This window comes from Dendropsophus ebraccatus, chromosome 1 (assembly GCF_027789765.1).
Source record: "Dendropsophus ebraccatus isolate aDenEbr1 chromosome 1, aDenEbr1.pat, whole genome shotgun sequence".
Lineage (NCBI taxonomy): Eukaryota > Metazoa > Chordata > Amphibia > Anura > Hylidae > Dendropsophus > Dendropsophus ebraccatus.
In genome coordinates this window covers 180,401,003-180,420,518 of record NC_091454.1, presented here as the reverse complement: position 1 = coordinate 180,420,518, position 19,516 = coordinate 180,401,003, and the positions used below count along the sequence as shown (strand labels likewise).

Genomic DNA, 19,516 nt, shown 5'->3' with positions numbered 1-19,516 from the left:
ATTAAGCAAAGGACACGGAGACACCACAGAAAGACATAGGGGGGAGCATGGTGAGGTAAGAATAGCTTCTCTATTCTTTTCTATATCATCAGCAATATATGAAACGTTTTCTTATGCCGGAGTACCCCTTTAAGTCAAACATTGACATGAGAGGAAGCATTCTCCAAAAGGTGGCACCAGAGAGCTACTTTCCTTCTACTTATATAAAGTTATTCCCTTAACCTTCAGTTTCTTGTCAGTAATACTGCAAGATGGCTGTAAATGATCTTAACTAGAGATGAGCGAACCTGGAGCATGCTTGAGTCGATCCGAACCCGAACTTTCAGCATTTGATTAGCGGTGGCTGCTGAAGTTGGATAAAGCCCTAAGGCTATGTGGAAATCATGGATATAGTCATTGGCTGTATCCATGTTTTCCAGACAACCTTAGAGCTTTAGCCAAGTTCTGCAGCCCCCGCTAATCAAATACCGAACGTTCGGGTTCTGATGGACTCGAACCCGAACCCGGTTCGCTCATCTCTAATCTTAACCTTTCCTGCTTATTGCCTCTGATGTACAGTACTTAGCCTTTCTCTCCTTGGTGGCCATATTCTTTTTTTTTAACCAGGATTTCTGTTATGCCATTAAGTGATTGAAAACCACACATCAAAAAAACATGTGTATCACAATAGGAGCACCACTGTTACCTCTACTAAGCTAAACTAAACTAAAACTATATCCCTACATCTGTCTATGGTGTTCCTATGGTGGTGTCCATTGAATTGTCTGTACTGAGATGTCATTGGACACACCGCATGACAAAAACCTTCTGTTAACAAGTGGCGGATTATTATATCATTGTATAGCCCATCCTATTATTTCCTCTCTTCATGCTGAATGTCTGTGATGGCTTAGGCCTTACGCCTTTATTCCATGTGTCATTAATGAAAGCGTTCTCATGTTATATACCAGATGCCGCCTTCATCCAGAGATTAAAGCACATACAATATAACAGATGTGCAATTAAATTATCACAAGAAGACAATGTGCTATACATGACTAGTACAATGTGTTCACTAGAAAAAACATTTTTAACATACACAATGAGCTTGTCATACACTCAAGCAGATTTTATACGGGGTCCCACATTGAGTTCTTCTGTAAAATATTTATATAGTGACATTGTTAAGATACAGAGAGTATTAGACTTATCAGGTGTCAGGTTTTCTCAGTAATCAGTGACTATATTGTCTGTAATGCATGTACTGATGTACAAATTCACTTTATTCCAGGAGAACGGAAGACTATTGTGTCCTGCACAAAGATGGTGAATAAAACCATGCTGGTCGTAAATGAGAGCATGTGCCTCCACGTGCCGCGTCCTGCCCCACAGGTCCGGAAGTGCAACACACATACATGCCAGTCAAGGTGAGTCTTTTACAGGCAGCTGGCCTATCTTTTGTTAAGTAGAAGTGATATGGTGATAGGAGTTTTTGGGAACAGCTATGGGATACTCTATTAATAATCTCTTTAAGGGAAGGAGGTAGCTCTAGTTTGCATATGGGTGAATTGAAAGATCTGGCCGCAATAATGATGGGGCCAACTACCATCTAATGCAGTGTTGATAGTAGGCAGGTTCAGGAAACAAGAGGATACAGGGGAGTCTGGGGCAGACAGTACAACACAGATATCACCAATTATTTTAAAGATGTTTCAGAGGGGGACATTTCCAACGCATATGGAAATATGTACCACTACTGTATGTCCATACTTTCCAAAAGGGCACATCAGTAGAGGACAATGTGTGTTTGTGATAGGTATATTTTAACAATATTCTAATATTTTTTTGTGTGAATTGTTCTTTTTTTTTTGCATTAAATGTGCAAAGTTTTGCTCTTTTTTTCTCTCTGCTGCCAAAACTGCCAAAACCATGGTCTTGTAGAAGTTTTAGTTTATTTGAATTGTTGGCACAAAGATATGTCTTTTAAAGAGTACCTGTCATTACAAAAAACTTTTGATTGGCTGGGGTCTGAGTGTGCAGACTGTGACTGATCAGGAGAACAAATCTGAGAGGTCCGCATGCATCGCATTCTCTCCCAGCTCTGTGTTATGTGATCTGGACAGCCGCATAATGTGAGTCTATTGGCCCTATTCCACGGGTCGTTGGAGGAGCAAACAAGCGCTGTCAGCGCTCGTTTGCTCCTCGTTCGCCGCCGCCGCTATTCAACGCTGCTGCAGCGAGCGGGTGAGTGCGGGAGGGGGCGGCGGGGAGCTGCGGGGGGGCTGCCCGGGGGATCGCTAGATCGTCCGGGCAGCCCATAGGATATAGCAGCGTCTGCTGACGATGCTCCTATTCAACGGAGCGACGGCAGCAGATCGCTGCTATATCAGTCGCTTGTTTTTCAACATGTTGAAAAACAAGCGACTGCAACGATCAGCCGACATGAACGATGTCGGCTGATCGTTGCACTCTATTCCACGGAACGATTATCGTCCGTAGCGGTCGATATCGTCCGAAAACGAACGATAATCGTTCCGTGGAATAGGGCCATATGAGTTGTCCAGGACAAAGAGCGAGTAGAGGAAGGCACGGAAATACTTACCTTCCTTGGCTCGTTCTTCTGATTGGTCGCAGTCTGAACGCTCAAAATCAGACTGGTCAAAATTTTGAATATGTCTCTGTGATATACCAGACAATCTAGAGAGTTCAGCAGCACTAGTAGATCATACTTAAAAAAGACCCTGACAGGTCAAAACGTTGTACGGCACTCGGCTGAGTAAAAATTAGATTTTTTTTTTCCGTGGATGCTTTTGGATTTTGGATTTCTTTGATGTCTCTGTAACATGTGAATAGTTTTTTCTAATGGTGCTTTTTGAGCATAAAAAGACATTTATATAGGCAAACATTTCCAAGTGTGCCACATTCATTTAGAATGATTCTTCTTTCAATAAAGCACTTCCAATTCTCCTTATCATCCCACTTCATATATGCCATTATCAATAAGTGCGGGACAGTGAGCGTTACAATGTGCTTACGAAAGAAAACACAAAGAAATGTAAAATGCCACTTACACTAATCCGTGTAACAAATACATTTTCATGGTGGTTTATATTACCTCTGCAGGCGTAATAAAGACAAAGTAGACTACCATTATTAAGTACATATAATAATAGGCATACATAACAATAAAAAAAATCCTTCCTCCGACATGGTTATAAAGCAAGCTTTAACAAGAAAGCGGATGCCTATAATATACTGACCCTGTGGCAGCTAGCAGCACTCAGGTTCCATAAATCCCATAGACGTCAGTGTGGAGAGACGGGTGCAAACATAAGCATCTTTCCATTCATTTCCATTCCATAGAGTATGCGGCCAGGAATTAAGTTGATAATCCAAAAATAAATAACATAGTAGAGTTCTTGAACTCCTGAAAACAAAGTTACAGACCTCCCCACTTTGACTCCATCACTTACCATTGTTGGTAGCAACATTCAGGATGGTTGTATGTGACACTTTTGAGCCATTTCTAAGAGATGGGTATATACATGATTACTCTGCACTTGGTCCAATGTCATGGAGTTTATGCAAACTTCTAAAACTTATTCAAAATCATCATCCTTGATTAGATGTATTTTTAAATATGCGTAGTAGCGACATAATCGTGGTGATGTTTCAGCCCTTTGGGCCTTTGTCCCTGTTGCAGAAGTCTGGCGGATAGTATGTGTTTAAAAATGGCAACATTAAAGACAGCTTACCACTTAAGGCCATGTTCAGACATGGTATAACACCGGCCGATCTGTGAATGTTACTTTTCTGTTCTGTTACTGAAGATCATCCTGAAGATCTTAATTTCTGGTGAATTCGGTGAATTCCCAGTTCACCATTGCACACAATAGAGTGCATTGTGTGAACTGACATATCTCTGCGGCCTCTATTCAATGAATAGCAGCCGCACAAAACTGACATGTCAGTTTTTCATGCGGCCGGATGGAATCCCGGCCGGAGAGTATACTGTGTGTATACTGTGTGGCTGGGATTCTATTCATTCAAATACGATTTATGTTTAGCATAAATCAATTGCAACAACGACCATGATTTAAGCTAAACATACGTTGTGTGAACATGGCCTAAGGCCCTATTACACTAAGCGATTATTGGCCCTACTTGGCCAATTATCGGCTGTTTGGGCCAATATAATTTGTTTGTAATAGGGCACGTGAAAAGACCACAATCAGCTGACATGTAAAACGCCGGCTGATTGTGGTCCCTCCCACTGCTTCCTGCTTGCTGTATGTGTGTGTAAGAGCACAGGCAGCGACCAGGCAACAAGGGTTAATCGCGTGCTGAACTGACAGGTCAGCACTCACTTCCCCGGATTATCGTGCCATGTTATACAGCCTTTACCTTTTGAGAGTTTCACCTGATTAGGATTGGGCTCTGGAGAAAAGCGACTTTCCTGGATATTCCTGGTACATGTCTTCCTTAAAACATCTCTGTTTAATATCTTAAAAAAACAAATATAGGTTGATAAAAATATACGGTACTTAACCCTGGGTAACAATAAAAAATTTGGACCTGTTACCTGTTAATTGTTATATCATTCCAATTTAAACGATAATCGTCCTGTGTAATTCCAGACAACGTTCGAAAAAAGTTTGTGTGTCGTTGATTCAAACCTGACCCTAAAATCACTGCTGATTGTTTGCTTTAATTCGGTATTTCTTCACTAATTGTTCAGCGTAATTCCACATCGTTCCGTCTTTTGCGGGGATCAGATGGAGTAAACAATCATAGTAACAATCGTTGTAACGATCATACCTAATGACTATCGTTCTGTGTAATATGGTGAACGATTTCAGGTTAACGATAAACAATCTTGTATGCGATCGTTTATCGTTATAAATCGCTAATAGGACTCCAAGTCACAGGTCTGAAACGCGTTGGTTTTTTCGCTGCTATCAGTTATTTGCAGATGTTTTATCCACCTGCATGTATGGAAAAAAAGATATCGTTTTAGGTAAGATGTTCACCGAAGATATCCACTTTTTGTTTAAGATGGTAGGTATATTGATGCGGAAGAGCGCAACACATTACAATATATTTTTTGACTGTATATTTTTTGACTCATGGACAAGGCAATAATTCCGGAAGATACAGATCTCATACAGAAACATATAGAAGTAAATAATACTGTTAGTAAATAACACAAAGAGACAGTGAGCAGTTGGCACTACGTCTAGCAAAATCCTGATAGTGAAAACAGTGAGCAAGAAATAAATGTGGTACAGCTGATATAATCTGATGGTGCTCAGCGTGAATAAATCTACTAAAGTATAACTATTGCAGAGAATGAACACAGCTACACGGGTAAAACATTCTTCTTTTTCAATGCTAGCCATGGTCACATGCAGTAAATAATACTGGAATGTCATCTTGGATTGGTAAAACATTCCTTTTGGCTTTAGTCTTGGGTCACTTTCAGATAATCGTAAAATACAGAAGCAAGTCCTGGCTGGACCGTGAATCTAGTCACCTGAACTGTAAGCATTAGTGTTGAGCGAGCATTCTCGACTGAGGATGGAGCGTGATCGAGCATCGGGTGCACGATCAAGTGCGATGCTCAGCCAAGCACCACATGCTGCTCAGGTGCTCGAAATAGAAAAAGCTTGTTGATAGGCTGCAGAAATTATACTTACTGCCCGTTCTTCTAACTTCTTTCTTCACTAATGCCGCTCAGACCAGGGATGAAAGAAGACCGTATTGGTATTTATAATTCCACCCCCCCTAAATAGTGCACAGTTTGGCCCCCAGGAAGTAAATTTAACCCCCTGGGAGTTCATAATTAACCAGATACCCTCCACTATGCCGAGCAGAGGGCACCTGCTTAAATGCTTGTTTTTAACGGGGCTCGTTATTCGAGTCGAGCACTCAAATATTTTAGTGCTCGCTCAACTCTAGTAAGCATCATAGATCTATATTGTGCATTCAAAGAGTGAGTTGAATCCATCCGGGACTTTTTTCTGTAATATGGACTCAAAATACATCTGTATTACGCTCATCTGAAACTAGCCAATAGCAATTCTGGCTTTATTAGTTATATGATTTAGGGGCAGCAATGCTAGCATGGATTTTTCTATAAAAATTAGTGTCCTGTTGTTATCATAGGCAGCACGTTTTGGTCCATGCTATTACTTTACCAATCATTGGCTAGTCACAGATTCCCAATGACTGGACATTGATTTGTGTACGCTCTGGATGTTATTAGCCGCACCATAGTCGGCATTACGCTTCATCTAACGGCATCTAGTGTATTAATCACGGCTTCAGGTGTACAAAGGAAATTGGTAGGGTAGCGGCTGCTTTTTTCCCCTAATCTCTCACATTTCACAGTAAGAGCGGTTTGTAGTGCGCTTTACGCTCAGCCTGTCTTTAATTTTACTGATTTGTAATCCCTTTTACTGGGCCAGTTATGGCTTTGATGTGTTTTCATTAGCAGGTGTTAAAGTCTGCCGAGCAAGCGCTGGTATAAAGATTCTTTTCTCTTTCCCAGGCCCCTCTCACCTTTTGCTGTCTCTATTTCTGCCTCTTTAACTAGAAGTACATAGCTGTGTGAAAGTGCTGGAATTCTTCAAGACTTGGCAGCCCTATATTGACTTGACATACCGCATTCCCACGCTCACTGACCACATTCACACTTGCAGTGCCGTTCCTGGGATCTCTGTCAGCAGCGTGGTTTCTTTTTTAAACCTATTGATAACATCTCAGTTTCCAGTGGCATTTATATCCCCAGGTACTAGACGTGCTGACTGTGCGGGTGCAGGTTCCAGAAGCTGCCTGGGCTCCGCGCTCTGGATCGGAATTTACAAATCTCACCCTTCCACCCACTCTCTGACTCTACTACCGACTTCTCACTTTGACATCAGCATAATAGCTGCTACTGTTGGTTGATCATGGAACCAGACCAATCCTTAATATTTTTTGGCTAGTGGTTGGAGAGATGGTTCTCTCACTTTAGACCTGCCGCCCCAGAATACTTGACATATAAAACAGCTCATTAAAGGGGTTCTCCGGCTTATGAAGTTACCTAACACCCATAAAAAAAAAAGAAACGCCCACTGTAACCCTTCCCAGTCTGATGTGGAATTCTTAATAACTATTGCTAGCTTGCAACCTAAAAATGATCTATGGAAACAAAAATAAAATACTCTACATAATTTACATTTAAAATACACATTTTACCATTTACACACACATAGATTTGAGCCCCTAGTGGCACTGTAGATACACATAAGGGTCTATTTACACAGAAAGATTATCTGACAGATTATCTGCCAAAGACTTGAAGCCAAAGCCAGGAAACATAAGGGTCTATTTACACAGAAAGATTATCTGAGAGATTATCTGCCAAAGACTTGAAGCCAAAGCCAGGAATGGCTTTGAAAAGAGGAGAAATCTCAGGCTTTCCTTTATGACCCGTTCTCTGTTCATAGTCTGTTCCTGGCTTTGGCTTCAAATCTTGGGCAGATAATCTTTCAGATAATCTTTCTGTGTAAATGGACCCTTAGACAATAAGTGGCGGTCACACTTATAACAACCACTCATATATGTATACTTACTAATACCCCATTTGCCTTCTTTGTTTTGCCTTGTTGCCCTTGGTTACAACCATCTTAGTGCATTCACTGAGATGGTCAAGCATGCTTAGTTCAACTGCAGAACTGCATATTGCTTGTTAGTCTCTATGTAAGTGAAGGAGATTGTGGGTAAAGGGCAACAGCAGGGTAACAGTTCAGAGAATAAACCAGAAAGTGATCAAATCCATGGGTGAGAAGAACAGTACAGGGATGTAGAGTTGGATATTTTACCTATAAAAATACAAGGTACATTTGTACTTCCGTATTGTCATTACCAATAAATAATGTTAAATCAACAGGGGATGTGATATACTATGTCTTTGCAATTGTCTTTATTCTCTATATGAAATACAATGCTATAAAATCACCCAATAGGTGTCTCACTTACTGGGAAACTGCAGCCAAGGCTCCATCACTAAGGCCATTTGGTCTTAAGTAACAGCAAAAAAAGAGACCAAATGCAGGAAGTGATGTCAGTTTGCCCCTGTTGGTAAAGATGAAGAACACATTATATGTATCCGAGTGGTTTATGCTGTTTGATCAACCTAATACATCTTAAGAATTCATGGCTACATTTATATTCAAATTATTGGTTGGCTTACATTGCTTTTGGCTTACTTTATAATTTTTTTTAAGCAATGCCCCCTTTCCATGTAGTTACCTTCCTTCATTTTACTTTAAGTCACCCCCTTCTTGATGGACGGAAAGGTCTAGAACTTAATTGTATTTAAAAACAGATCTGCCAAAAGATGCTAGGTTTTGTAACATTGTGCACCAAAGTCAAGGCACACAGACAGTAGTAGTAGAGTTTCATGACTCATAATTCCATAATTTAATCTAATTTCCAATTACAGTACTTCTTAACCCTTCAATGTTGCTAGAAATTCCCTTCTGTTTTCCCACAGGACCTGTGAGCAAAATTCATGCAACATTTACAGCATACGTGGTTTCAGTAAAGTGCTAACAGATGCCGTCATGCCTGGCGGCACATCACGACAGCCCCTTTCAGCAATGTATTGATAAAATACAGGCTGGCACTGTTAGATTCGGTTGATGACGTCTGCAGGAAAACCATGGGGTATTTTCCCCACAATCTTCTGCTGGTTTACTGTTGGATTTCCTTCCGGCTTGGAAATACTTTGAAACCGTCTTCTGGGTAAAAACAACACGTTTTACTACATATAAAACAGCAATATAAATATAACATACCCAATCCATATTAAAAACTATAATACAGTGCACATAGTCCGCTATGCTCCTATACTGTACCACAATGTTCTTGTGATACACACTATATGGACAAAATTTGGGCCCACCCCTTATTCATTGAATTCAGGTATTTCAGTCAATCCCATTACCACAAGTGTGTAAAATCCAGCCCCTAGCAATGAAGTCTGCTTTTACAAACATTTGGAAAGAATGGGTCTTTCTGACCCAGAGCTCACAGAATTTTATGAACTGATCTTTCTTGGTCCACTGTAAGTGGTATTATTGAGTTGTGGAAATGTTGGGATGGTGAAATCACCATCACATACTAATTGATGCCACCATTACTGAATAAAATCCATTGTACTAAGACCAATATCGCCCACCTCATACAGTGACCATACAGAGGTAGATACCAGCTGTACACAGGCTCTACTAACCGTATAAGTGATTACAGTGCAGTTACATCCAGTGACTCACAGGGAACGTCTTCTCTAGGTGACTCACGGGGCTGTCTTCTTTAAATGAATTACATGGGTTTCTTCTCTGATCGGAGTTCCTAACTTTGCCTTTTTTTTCTTCATCATAAGGTCTTCTCCCAGCATTGACTCACCTCCTTAGAATCTGTCAGACAAATATTATAGGCTCCTCACACTAGGCACCATCGTCATCCTTTGCATTTGCATTGCCTCCTCTGTGCGCCTATATAGTGGTTAGGCCGCTCTGTTTCCATATATTAGTTAGACCCTTCTGTGCCCCCATATAACAGTTAGGCCTCTCTGTGCACCCATATAATAGTTAGGTCATTCTGTCTTTCCAAATATTAGTTAGGCCCCTCTCTACCCCCGTATAGTAGTTAAGCCTATCCTCCAGTTATGCCTTTCTGTACAAGTAGACCCCCAAGAAGGTAGTATCACCCATGTACCCAATCCCCCTACTAGGTAGTCTCCCTGGTAGCTAGCTGTAATCCCCCCAATTTGTAGTATTCCCCATGTGGGCAGCTCTCTTATAGAAAGCACTCCCCCACCCCCAGTAGGCATCCCTTGGAGATAACCCCTCTGGTAGTTAGCGCCCTCCCAGTGTAGCATTCCCCATTGAAATAGGCATCCCACTAAGCATAGGCACTGTAGGAAATCCCCCTATTAGTTTGTGCTCCTTCCAGTAAATAGCATCTATTAGGCATCTCCCCTAGTACCCCACACCAGTAAATAGCATCCCTCCATGTAAGGCATCTCCACCAGTACCCCACCCTCCCAGTAGATAGCCTCCCCACTTTGACCATCTCCCCTACTATCCCCTCCCCAGTAGACAGTGTCCCCCATGGTACGCATCTCCCCTTGTGTGATTAAAAAAATGGAAAAAAGACATACTCACCTGGCTCTGCAATCTTCCCTCCCGGCTCTCTAGTGTCTTCTCTCCTTGCTCTGCGAGCACATGAGTGACATCACTTGTGCGGCACTAAGGAAGGAAGTGGCCTCTTGTGGATGAAGGCACAGCGCGGCCTGCGGCCATAAGAATGATTGGCAGGGTGGGGACCCAATGGCTTCTCCCCATGTCAATCACAGTGCCAGATTTAACTGTAAGCACTCATCAGGAGCACGTGGGGTTAAAGAGACATTTGGCTGCTCGGCTGCCGTTTACTGCAAATGATGCAGGCTTAGGAAGCCCTACTGGAGGAGCAGGCCACCGGGCCCCCTGATATAGCGAGCCCCGTAACCCGCCTTCATGGTAGCTATGCGACTGCCAACCATGAAAGGAGTGGTGTGAAGCATACCACCACTGGACACCACTGAAGCAATGGATATGTATTCTGTGGAGTGATGGATCACACTTTCTCCAGACTCATCTGATGCATGAGTCTGGATTTGACAACTGTCAGGAGAACATTACCTGTCTGATTATATTGTGTCATATGTCATAATGTTATGGGGCGCTTTCAAGGGTTGGCCTAGGCCCCTTAGTTTCAGTAAAAATAAATGTTAATGCTTCAGAATACCAAAACATTTATAACTTTGTGGGAACAGTTTGGGTTGGGCTCTTTTCTGTTCCAGCATGGCTGTGCCCCAGTGGAGGAACCAAGGTCCATTAAAACATGGGTGAATTAAAGGGGTTATCCAGCGCTACAAAAACATGGCCACTTTCCCCCTACTGTTCTCTCCAGTTTGGGTGCGGTTTTGAAACTCAGTTTCATTGAAGTAAATAAAGCTTAACTGCAAACTGCACCTGAACTGGAGACAACAGTAGGGGGAAAAGTGGCCATGTTTTTGTAGCGCTGGATAACCCCTTTAAGTGAGGAACAATGTGACTGGACCTACACAAAGCCCTGACATCAACTCCATTAATATACCGGGTCATGGAACGGCCGGTCTCTGCACAGATCATCCCGGCCGGTACTGCAGTACCGGCCCGATGATCTTTATTGCCGTAGTGTTCTGATGCGGGCGCATCAGCGTGCGCCCGCATCAGAACACTCCACAGCACACAATGAAGCAAGAGGCTGGAGCCGCTTGCTTCATTATGTGAATTGACAGAGCTTTCTGCGGCCGCAATTCACTGAATTGCGGCCGCAGAAAACTTACGTATCAGTTATTTGCGGGTCCACATGGGATCCCAGCCGGAGCATATCCGATGGCAACAACAGCTGTACTTTTACGTAGTGTGAACATAGCCTAAACGTTTAATAGCAAGATGTCAGGTGAGTAGTATCATCACTGGTCCTAAACTGTCCCTCAGAATACCCAGGCTCAGAATACCAGAATACCCATTCAATTACATGGGAGCCGATCAGATCTCAACATCTTGGCAAGTCTACATTGTTAATTTGTGGACCTTGTCTAGAATACCTGTATTTTATTATATTCTTTAATTCTGAAACTAGTTTTTGAAACACTGCTTTATGTTGATCAAAGTTATAGGAGTCCATGTCCGTTGTAATTGTAAGCTCTTGCTGAGAGAAGCTTATGTCTGATATAAAAATATACTCCATCTGTTTATATGTAGAAAGGGGTGATTGATTTAAAGGAAGTCCTGGCTGTTTACACAGAGGGTACGTGAAGTTCAGTCTTGTAAGTTTCTCTCTATAGAAAGGATCTTTTCTGTTTCTTCGTGTAGTGGAAATAAAAACTGAAACCCAATATGCCAGATCCCTCTCAGGGCCGTTGTGTGAATGGCGTGCTTTGTGTGTGAGCCTTAAGCACACGTCCGGGGGATGTTAAACAATTTCAAATCCCTGAGAGTGCGCTTCTAGGGACACTGAGGATATTGCATGGAGCTGCCCACACTTGTCCTGACTGAAAGGTTTATCTGGCCGCTTAGCAGAGATTACTACATTGGCCCTGATTCAAAAGAGTGACCTGTTCTCCGAATGTGACCCGCGGTTATACTGCAGGGCAGGATTTACTAGCCCCATACCTGTCACTGTTGTCTTGTCACCCCTCAGTCTCTGTCAGTATGGGTCAGTGGCCCACATTCTCAGTAGACAGTTAATACATGTAAGTAGGATCCAAAGCTTTGAGAAATATTTTCCTGATCTTGCACAAAAAATGCCCCCAAAACATGCAGTTTCAATCTTCTTTTGACTTTAGTAGGAAATGCTAAAAAAAAAAAGTACATGGTTCTCGAAAAGCAGCAATGAGAAAAGAAGTGACATTTTTTGGTTTAGCTTGAAAGATCATGTTAAAATGAATGGAAGCTTGAAAAAAATTACTCAAAAGCCACACGAAAAACCACATCGAATTTAGCACAAAAACCGCACAACAAATGCTTATGTTGATTGGCCGTCATTTAATGTGAAATAACGTCCGGAACTATATGATTAACAGCCGTTTTAAATTAATGGCTGTTATTTTCTGTTAAATGACGGCTGTCCAATAAAAGCAGCCTTCATTTTCATACTGTGTGAACATAGCCTAAAGGTGCTTTCATGCACTAGGTACAATATTTCCAACATACAATGGTCCTTTCTGGACCATCGTAACTTGAGACCAGACTCAACATACAAGGCTATGGACAGTCAGGATCGGCAGCACATGTAAATAACTAGATGATCAACCAATGAAACTGGCCATTTTACTGGTAAATCCCCACTGGTTGGCTGTCTAGTAGTAATTCTCTAGAGTATTGTGTGATACTATATGCCCTGTACTGCTCTGTACCTGGGCCAGTTTTCCATAGAATTTTGGTCTCAACATATAATATTTTCAACATACAATGGTGGTCCTGGAACCAATTAATATCGTATGTTGAGGGACCACTGTACTTTATTAACGTTGAAAAACAGTCCATATGTAGTCACTGTGTTTGGTTTAATAACAAAACTTACGTGGTATATGACATAATCATGTGTGGCATATCACAGTATGTAAATGGAGCCTTACTCCATTGGTCTTAGCTTTTAACTTATGAATGGTCACTAACTCTTCAGCAAATTTTGCATAGATCAATAGTCCCCGTGATCATAAGAAACTTTGTACATTGTAAGAAACTTTCTACATAGTAACATAGTTAATAAGGTTAAAAGAAGACAAGAGTCCATCAGGTTCAACCCAGAGAAACCCTACTGTGTTGATCCAGGGGAAGGCAAAAACCCCTATGAGGCAGATAACAATTGTCCCATCACAGGGAGAACATTCCTTCCCGACTCCAATGGAATCAGAATAATCCCTGGATTCATCGCAGTCCTGGGCTGAGTGTAGTATATCTAGACATCATGGTATACACTATTCATTGAATGTCCCTCAGAGATATTCTGTAGTCATAACATGGTTATGGGAATTGAAAGCAAGTTCTGTAAATCAGTAGAGAATCTATTGCCATATGTAGCTCTAGAATATATTATGAGTGGTAACTTGGAATAAGTACAAGATGAGTAACACAATGTAATTGCAAAGTTACTCAACTTTTTACATTGATTAATTTTATTGTTCAAAGGAGAATGGTGTTCTGAGAAGAACATATACTTCATACTTAAAATCTACTTGACTTTTCCATTTGCATTTAATAGGAGTAATTTATCAATGCAACCAATGTCTCTAGTTTAAGTACTATTAGGCCTGAGGCTAGCCATTCCCATGAGGTTGGGTCTAAAATAATAATAGATATGTCTTTTCAGATCTTGATAGGGCATGCCCAGCCTCATGTCGTATTCTTCATAGAATTGAAATCATATAATCACTGACAGACTCCAGCTCTATTTGCTCTTCACATCAGATCTTAGAACCCATCGTATAAAAGTCTTCTTTTACCTCAGCATTGTTGACGTGTACGCAGAGCAAATTGCTGTGGGATTGTCTTGATTACTGAAGATGTAGTTGTGACGTCATCAGAATAACCCATTGGACACAATAACAATGACCTCAATTGCACCTGTGCTCATCAGTAAGCGTGCCAAAAAGATGCATGAAAACGTGAAAAATAAAGACCTTTGTTTATGGCTCAGACTTCTAGCGTCTGTAGTGATGATACCATGTCATCTGTAGCATAATAAATCTGTTCTCTCACCTAATAAACCCTCATACACAATGCATTCATAAAGTCTTGAGACACTTTCACCTTTTTCACATTTTGTTAAGTTGAGACATTATTTAAGCTTCTCCATCGTTCTGCACTGAATACCTCAAAACGAGTATTTTTTATTCTTTGCTATGACACTTGAAATTTAGCTCTGGTGTCTCCTGTATCGAATTCAAATAATTGGACATTTTTTGGACACAAACAAACCCAGTGTTTAACAGAGCAAAAACCAAGCCATGAGGAGGAAAGAACTGCCTGTAGAGTTCAGAGACAAGATTTTGCAGAGACACAGATCATGAGAAGGGTAATCAAAAAATTCTGCTTAAATGAAACAGTAAGAGTGCAGTGGCCTCCATAATTCTAATCAACTTTTAAGCCGGCAGCGCTGTGTCTAACAGCCGAGGCTTACATTTGTATATGCATTAGGCTGGCACCACCTCTCCGTCCTTCCTCCCCACCCTCCTCATCATTAGGAATGCTCCAGGCAGATTGCTTCCTATTCCCCACCTGTGTGTATAATGAACATGGGCTGGATCGTTAATACACCTGTGCAAAGCTCAAACAGCAGTAAATGTTCCTGGATCATTCCTAATGATGAGGAGGGTGGGGAGGAAGGACGGAGAGGTGGTGCCAGCCTAATGCATATACAAAATTAAGCCCCGGCCGTTAGACACAGCGCTACTGGATTAAAAGTTGTTTTTAGGACAATAACTGCATCCCCTGCCGAACGGACCCCAGGACAGAGCTTGAATTAAAAGCAGCTATCCGAAGGTACAAGTGGTTTGGGGGGGTCAGATTGTGGGTACAGAGTCGCTTTAAATGGAAAAATTTGGAACCAACCAGGACTCTTCAAAGAGCAGACTGCCCCACCCAGCTAAACAATCAGATAAGAAGGGTCTTGAGTGATGACCTTTGCAACTGGCTGAGCTGCAAAGATCCTGTGTGCCAATGGGAAAAACTTCCTGAAGGTCAACCATCAGTGCAGCAATCAACCAATCTGGGCTTAATGGCCGAGCGACCAGAGAAAATCTTCTCCTTAGTAAAAGACATGTGAAAGCCACCTGGGATTTGCAAAAAATTTTTTAAAAAGCACCTAAAGGACTCTCACACTGTGAGAAAAAAAGATTCCCTGGTCAGAATAAACCAAGATAAAGTGTCATGTCTGCAGGAAACCAGGTACTGCTAAGAGATATTCCTAATAAAAACCTGATCTCCAGACTGGACCAAAGGTTCACTTTCCAACAAGACAGTGACCTGAAGCACACAGCCAAGACAGTACAGGAGTGGCATAGGAACAACTCTCTGACTGTTTTTGAGCCTGAAAAGATCTGCAGAGAAGTATTTTAGAAAAAGAGGTACTTCAACTTAGTAATGAGTAAAGGCCTCGGAATACTTATGTCAATGCAATATTCAGTGATAGGAGATAGGAGATTTTTTTCCATGTTAATGCAACATACCACATCTGTATACATCAACATTACGGCTATACTGTATATACACCAACCAGATCACTCCTTTTAGATCAGAGTGATGGTAACCTAAACAAAGAGCTGTCAAAAAAAGGTGAGAAAAAAATGGTGGGCATATCAGGAGGAGGCATGTTTGCTAAATAAATGCATTTGCTAAAATATTTTGTAATTGAGGAGCCCTACAAATTTAGCTGAGAATTGAGTAGATACCCTTTCAGGGTGGACTGGAGACAGTTCCTGGGTAGTACCATGTTGTAGTTCACCATGGCTGACCCAGAGCTCACTTGAGTTGGATTGCAACGCTATGCAATGGTAGAGACAGGGTTAGATTAGCCTTCTGCAAGACAAGCATTGCTGGCTGGGAGAAACTTTACAGGAGTCCCTACTCTCGATAAGGTCATGACTAGACTGATTAGATATCTGCACAGATCTTGCAGAAAACCTCTTACATCTCTGGCTTGGGCCAGATTAACCAACACTGATTAGTCTTAGTCTGTAATGATTGGTTCTAGCCCTGGAAATTGGGTTGGAATTCTCCCACAGAACCTTCTAGTGGCTTCTAGACAGAAGCTTGTCTGAGGAAAGGTCATGTGACCACAATTTACAGACCACAGAAGTATTTATTGCACATCTCAGTACCTTAGTGTATGCTCACATTAAGCAATGTAAAGCAGTACAGTATAAACTGTTATATAAACTGTTATATATGTGGTGTCCCACTGGTGTTGCTATTGGTTACATCTTTCGTAAAAGCCTATACTTATTGTGAGTCAGTGGTGATGAAAGTAGTGATAAAGTTTTGCCACTAGTTGTCATTGTTACAGATGTATGTACACAGATGCTGCACAGCTGAAGTATGGAAAGGGTTATTGTTTATGTGTGTGTAACATGGATCTGTGAATCTATGGAAATGTCTTCTTCTATCTTATCATCTCTCACTTTACTTCTAATGCACTCTTCACCCACTCACAGCGCACCTTAGATACGCTGAGGAAGTAAGTCACATGGGTAGAGGAAGTGTATGAGTCTTTTGTGTTGGATGTTGTAGGGGAAGGACACAAGCTAGAAAGCTCCCTACAGTGGTCCTTTTGGGCCCTGGCCCTCTGCCAGGTCCCCCTACCTTGAAAAGGTCATTCTTAGTCAGGTTCCCACAGTTTCCCCTCAGTTTACTGTACACAACACTATGCAGTGTTAAACTCCTACAGGAGAGGACAAGTCAGAGATACCCTCAACCCACGCTGTGGACTAGGAGAGTTACAGTGCAGGACAGTCTCCACAAAAGCCAAAAGAACCTAGGAACTGATCTGGATAGAGCAAAGTTGCTAAGGCCTAGGAACTCTATCTCGCAGCGCGGTTATCAGCACGAAATCCTCAGCATTCCGCTCCCCCCAGGTCTGGGGCCTTGTGTCACCCTCTAGGACGGGTCACCCGACACTGGTGGTGCGAAGCCCCAAAGGTCAAAACATGGGCACAAGTATTCTCTTCTTCTTCTAGGTTTTCTTCAACCTCACCCTCCAATATCCCAGCAGAGCACAGTACTACTTTGGGTTGGGACTCTCACAACATCCTCCTCTCTGCTCCTCTGATTCTTTGTATGTCTCAACACGCAACTCAGTCAGCACGACTGTAGTCTTCACTGTATCCCTATCACAGATCTGGTTTCTGTATTATCAAGTGTACTACTGAGTGTATTATCAAGTGTATTATCAAGAGCTTTCTCAAGAGAAACATACCCTATCAAGGGAAAAGTTGTATGTTGTGCTGCACACAAGTACTTTTTAAGTAAAACAAAATTATTTATAATAAAGAGACTCTGTGATTCTTCACCCCACACCAACACCATTTATACCACATCCTTGGGACATTTCCCCTTTCTGTGGGTGGCAGTACTGATAGTCCGGGTGGGTCAACACTCCACAACTGGACCACCGTGCTTTTAACATCCCAAGGGATGCAACCCGGCAGGTCACTGTCCACAGGGGAACAAGGTACAACCGGCCCTTGAAACTAAAAGCAGGTGTGCCACCATACCTGTATACCCAACTGGCTTTGGCGTCACGACATAACATCACTGGGCCTGGCTGTATCTCGGCCAACCACCATAGATCTTGCGTCACACCTCACCCTCTAGCAAGTGACCGGCTGTTCCTCCGACATAACGTCTCGGGGGCACACCACATATACATATATAACTGTTATTTACATAAACAGTATAAACTATAAAATGTTCAATTTTAGACACCCAGAAAAGATTAAAGTGAAAGGAGATAATACATTTTCTGTAGATAGCCACCCTACAACCTAAACATGTCAGCAGAATGTTGATGGGTATCGGGACACTGCATTTAGGAAAAGGAGAGGGCCCTAAATCTGCCACATGGTCTGCCTGTATGGTGCATAGCCCCTAGTAGAAGCCTAAGTTTTGCTCTGTGGTTTCTATGTGTACCACAATAAGATGCTTTAATATTTTACTCTTCTGTATAAGTTTTTGTTACATATACGCGACACCAGGTTTTTTATGACAGTGTTATAATGTTTTATATGTCTCTGCTCTTCATTATGGCCCATGCTGCTTATGTATATTGCATGCGGTGCAGCATGTGTCTTTCATGTGTCCCATTCGCAGCTCCGGATCTTGTAGGTGCTTTGAGAATTGTGGCTGATCTGTGTTAATCAGCAGAGCAGGGATTTCTCCTTGTTAGTGCTGGCAGCCCAGACAGTCAGACTACCGGCTTGGAAAATGTGCAGGGAGCCTCTCTCGGCAATCACACTGGAATGTTAGTGTTGGACTGCAAGGTTGGACTGGTGCAGCTGTATTATCCTAAAACGTTCCCTGCTACTCTGGAGGGACTGGGTGTGGTGGGACCTGCTACCCAAACCCACATTCACCTGATTATTTTCTGTCTGGGTAGATGCATGAGTTTAACCCCTCAGTTGTGTCTCGTTTATTTTAAGTTTGCTATATTATGTCTAGCTGCTCCCTCTGCTGGTCAGGTGAATAACTGCAGTCATATAATGGTGGGAACTAAGATTTGTTTTAAAACAGTGGTGCTAGTGGTTACAAAATTATTATTCTGCTATAAAAATGGTAGCACTAAAAAAAAAAAATCAGAAACCGTTATGGTCACTTACAACGCTGATGCAAACAGTAATGGGTACAAATGCATTCCAAATGGTGTTATATAAGGGGTATATTCATCAATAGTGTAACCATGGACTGTTTTCTTCAAACACTCATTAATTAAAACAATATTTTGGCACAGATTTATTGTGGTTGGCACTGTTGCCATGCAGCACAGGAGTCAAATCTGCCCAAGAGCAACATCTATATGGAGTTTGTATGTTCTCCTCGTGTTTACATGGATTTAATCCAGATACTCCAGTTTCCTCCTACACTCTAAAAACATGAAATTCCATTACGTTTGACACAACTTGAAGGTGATGCATGCATTGGAAGACACCCGAATGTCATAAGGTCCACTTGGCAAAATGGTAGCTGACAGGAATGAGAACAGGAAATGTTGTCATTAGAACCTTGCTTCAGGCTCGTAACTCTGTGTCTCAGCATAGAGGTAACATGTGTGTCCCTTTCCAGATTCCCTGTATTACTACATATTGAACATCTGCTTTAGGCCACAACCACACAACTTCTTTTTTTGGTTTTTAGACTGCCCTTTTCTTTTGAACAGCCGTCATTTTGCACCCAAATAACGTCCG

General features: G+C 41.9%; 1 protein-coding gene across 1 annotated transcript in view; it reads left to right on the top strand.

Moving 5' to 3' along the window:
- The window catches only part of ADAMTS17 (ADAM metallopeptidase with thrombospondin type 1 motif 17), a 191,678-nt gene that overhangs the window by 154,089 nt on the left and 18,073 nt on the right, over positions 1-19,516 (top strand). Inside the window, exon 19 of the mRNA XM_069985227.1 lies at positions 1,271-1,406. Coding sequence (XP_069841328.1) covers positions 1,271-1,406 — 136 coding nt within the window. The remainder of the gene's footprint in view (positions 1-1,270; positions 1,407-19,516) is intronic.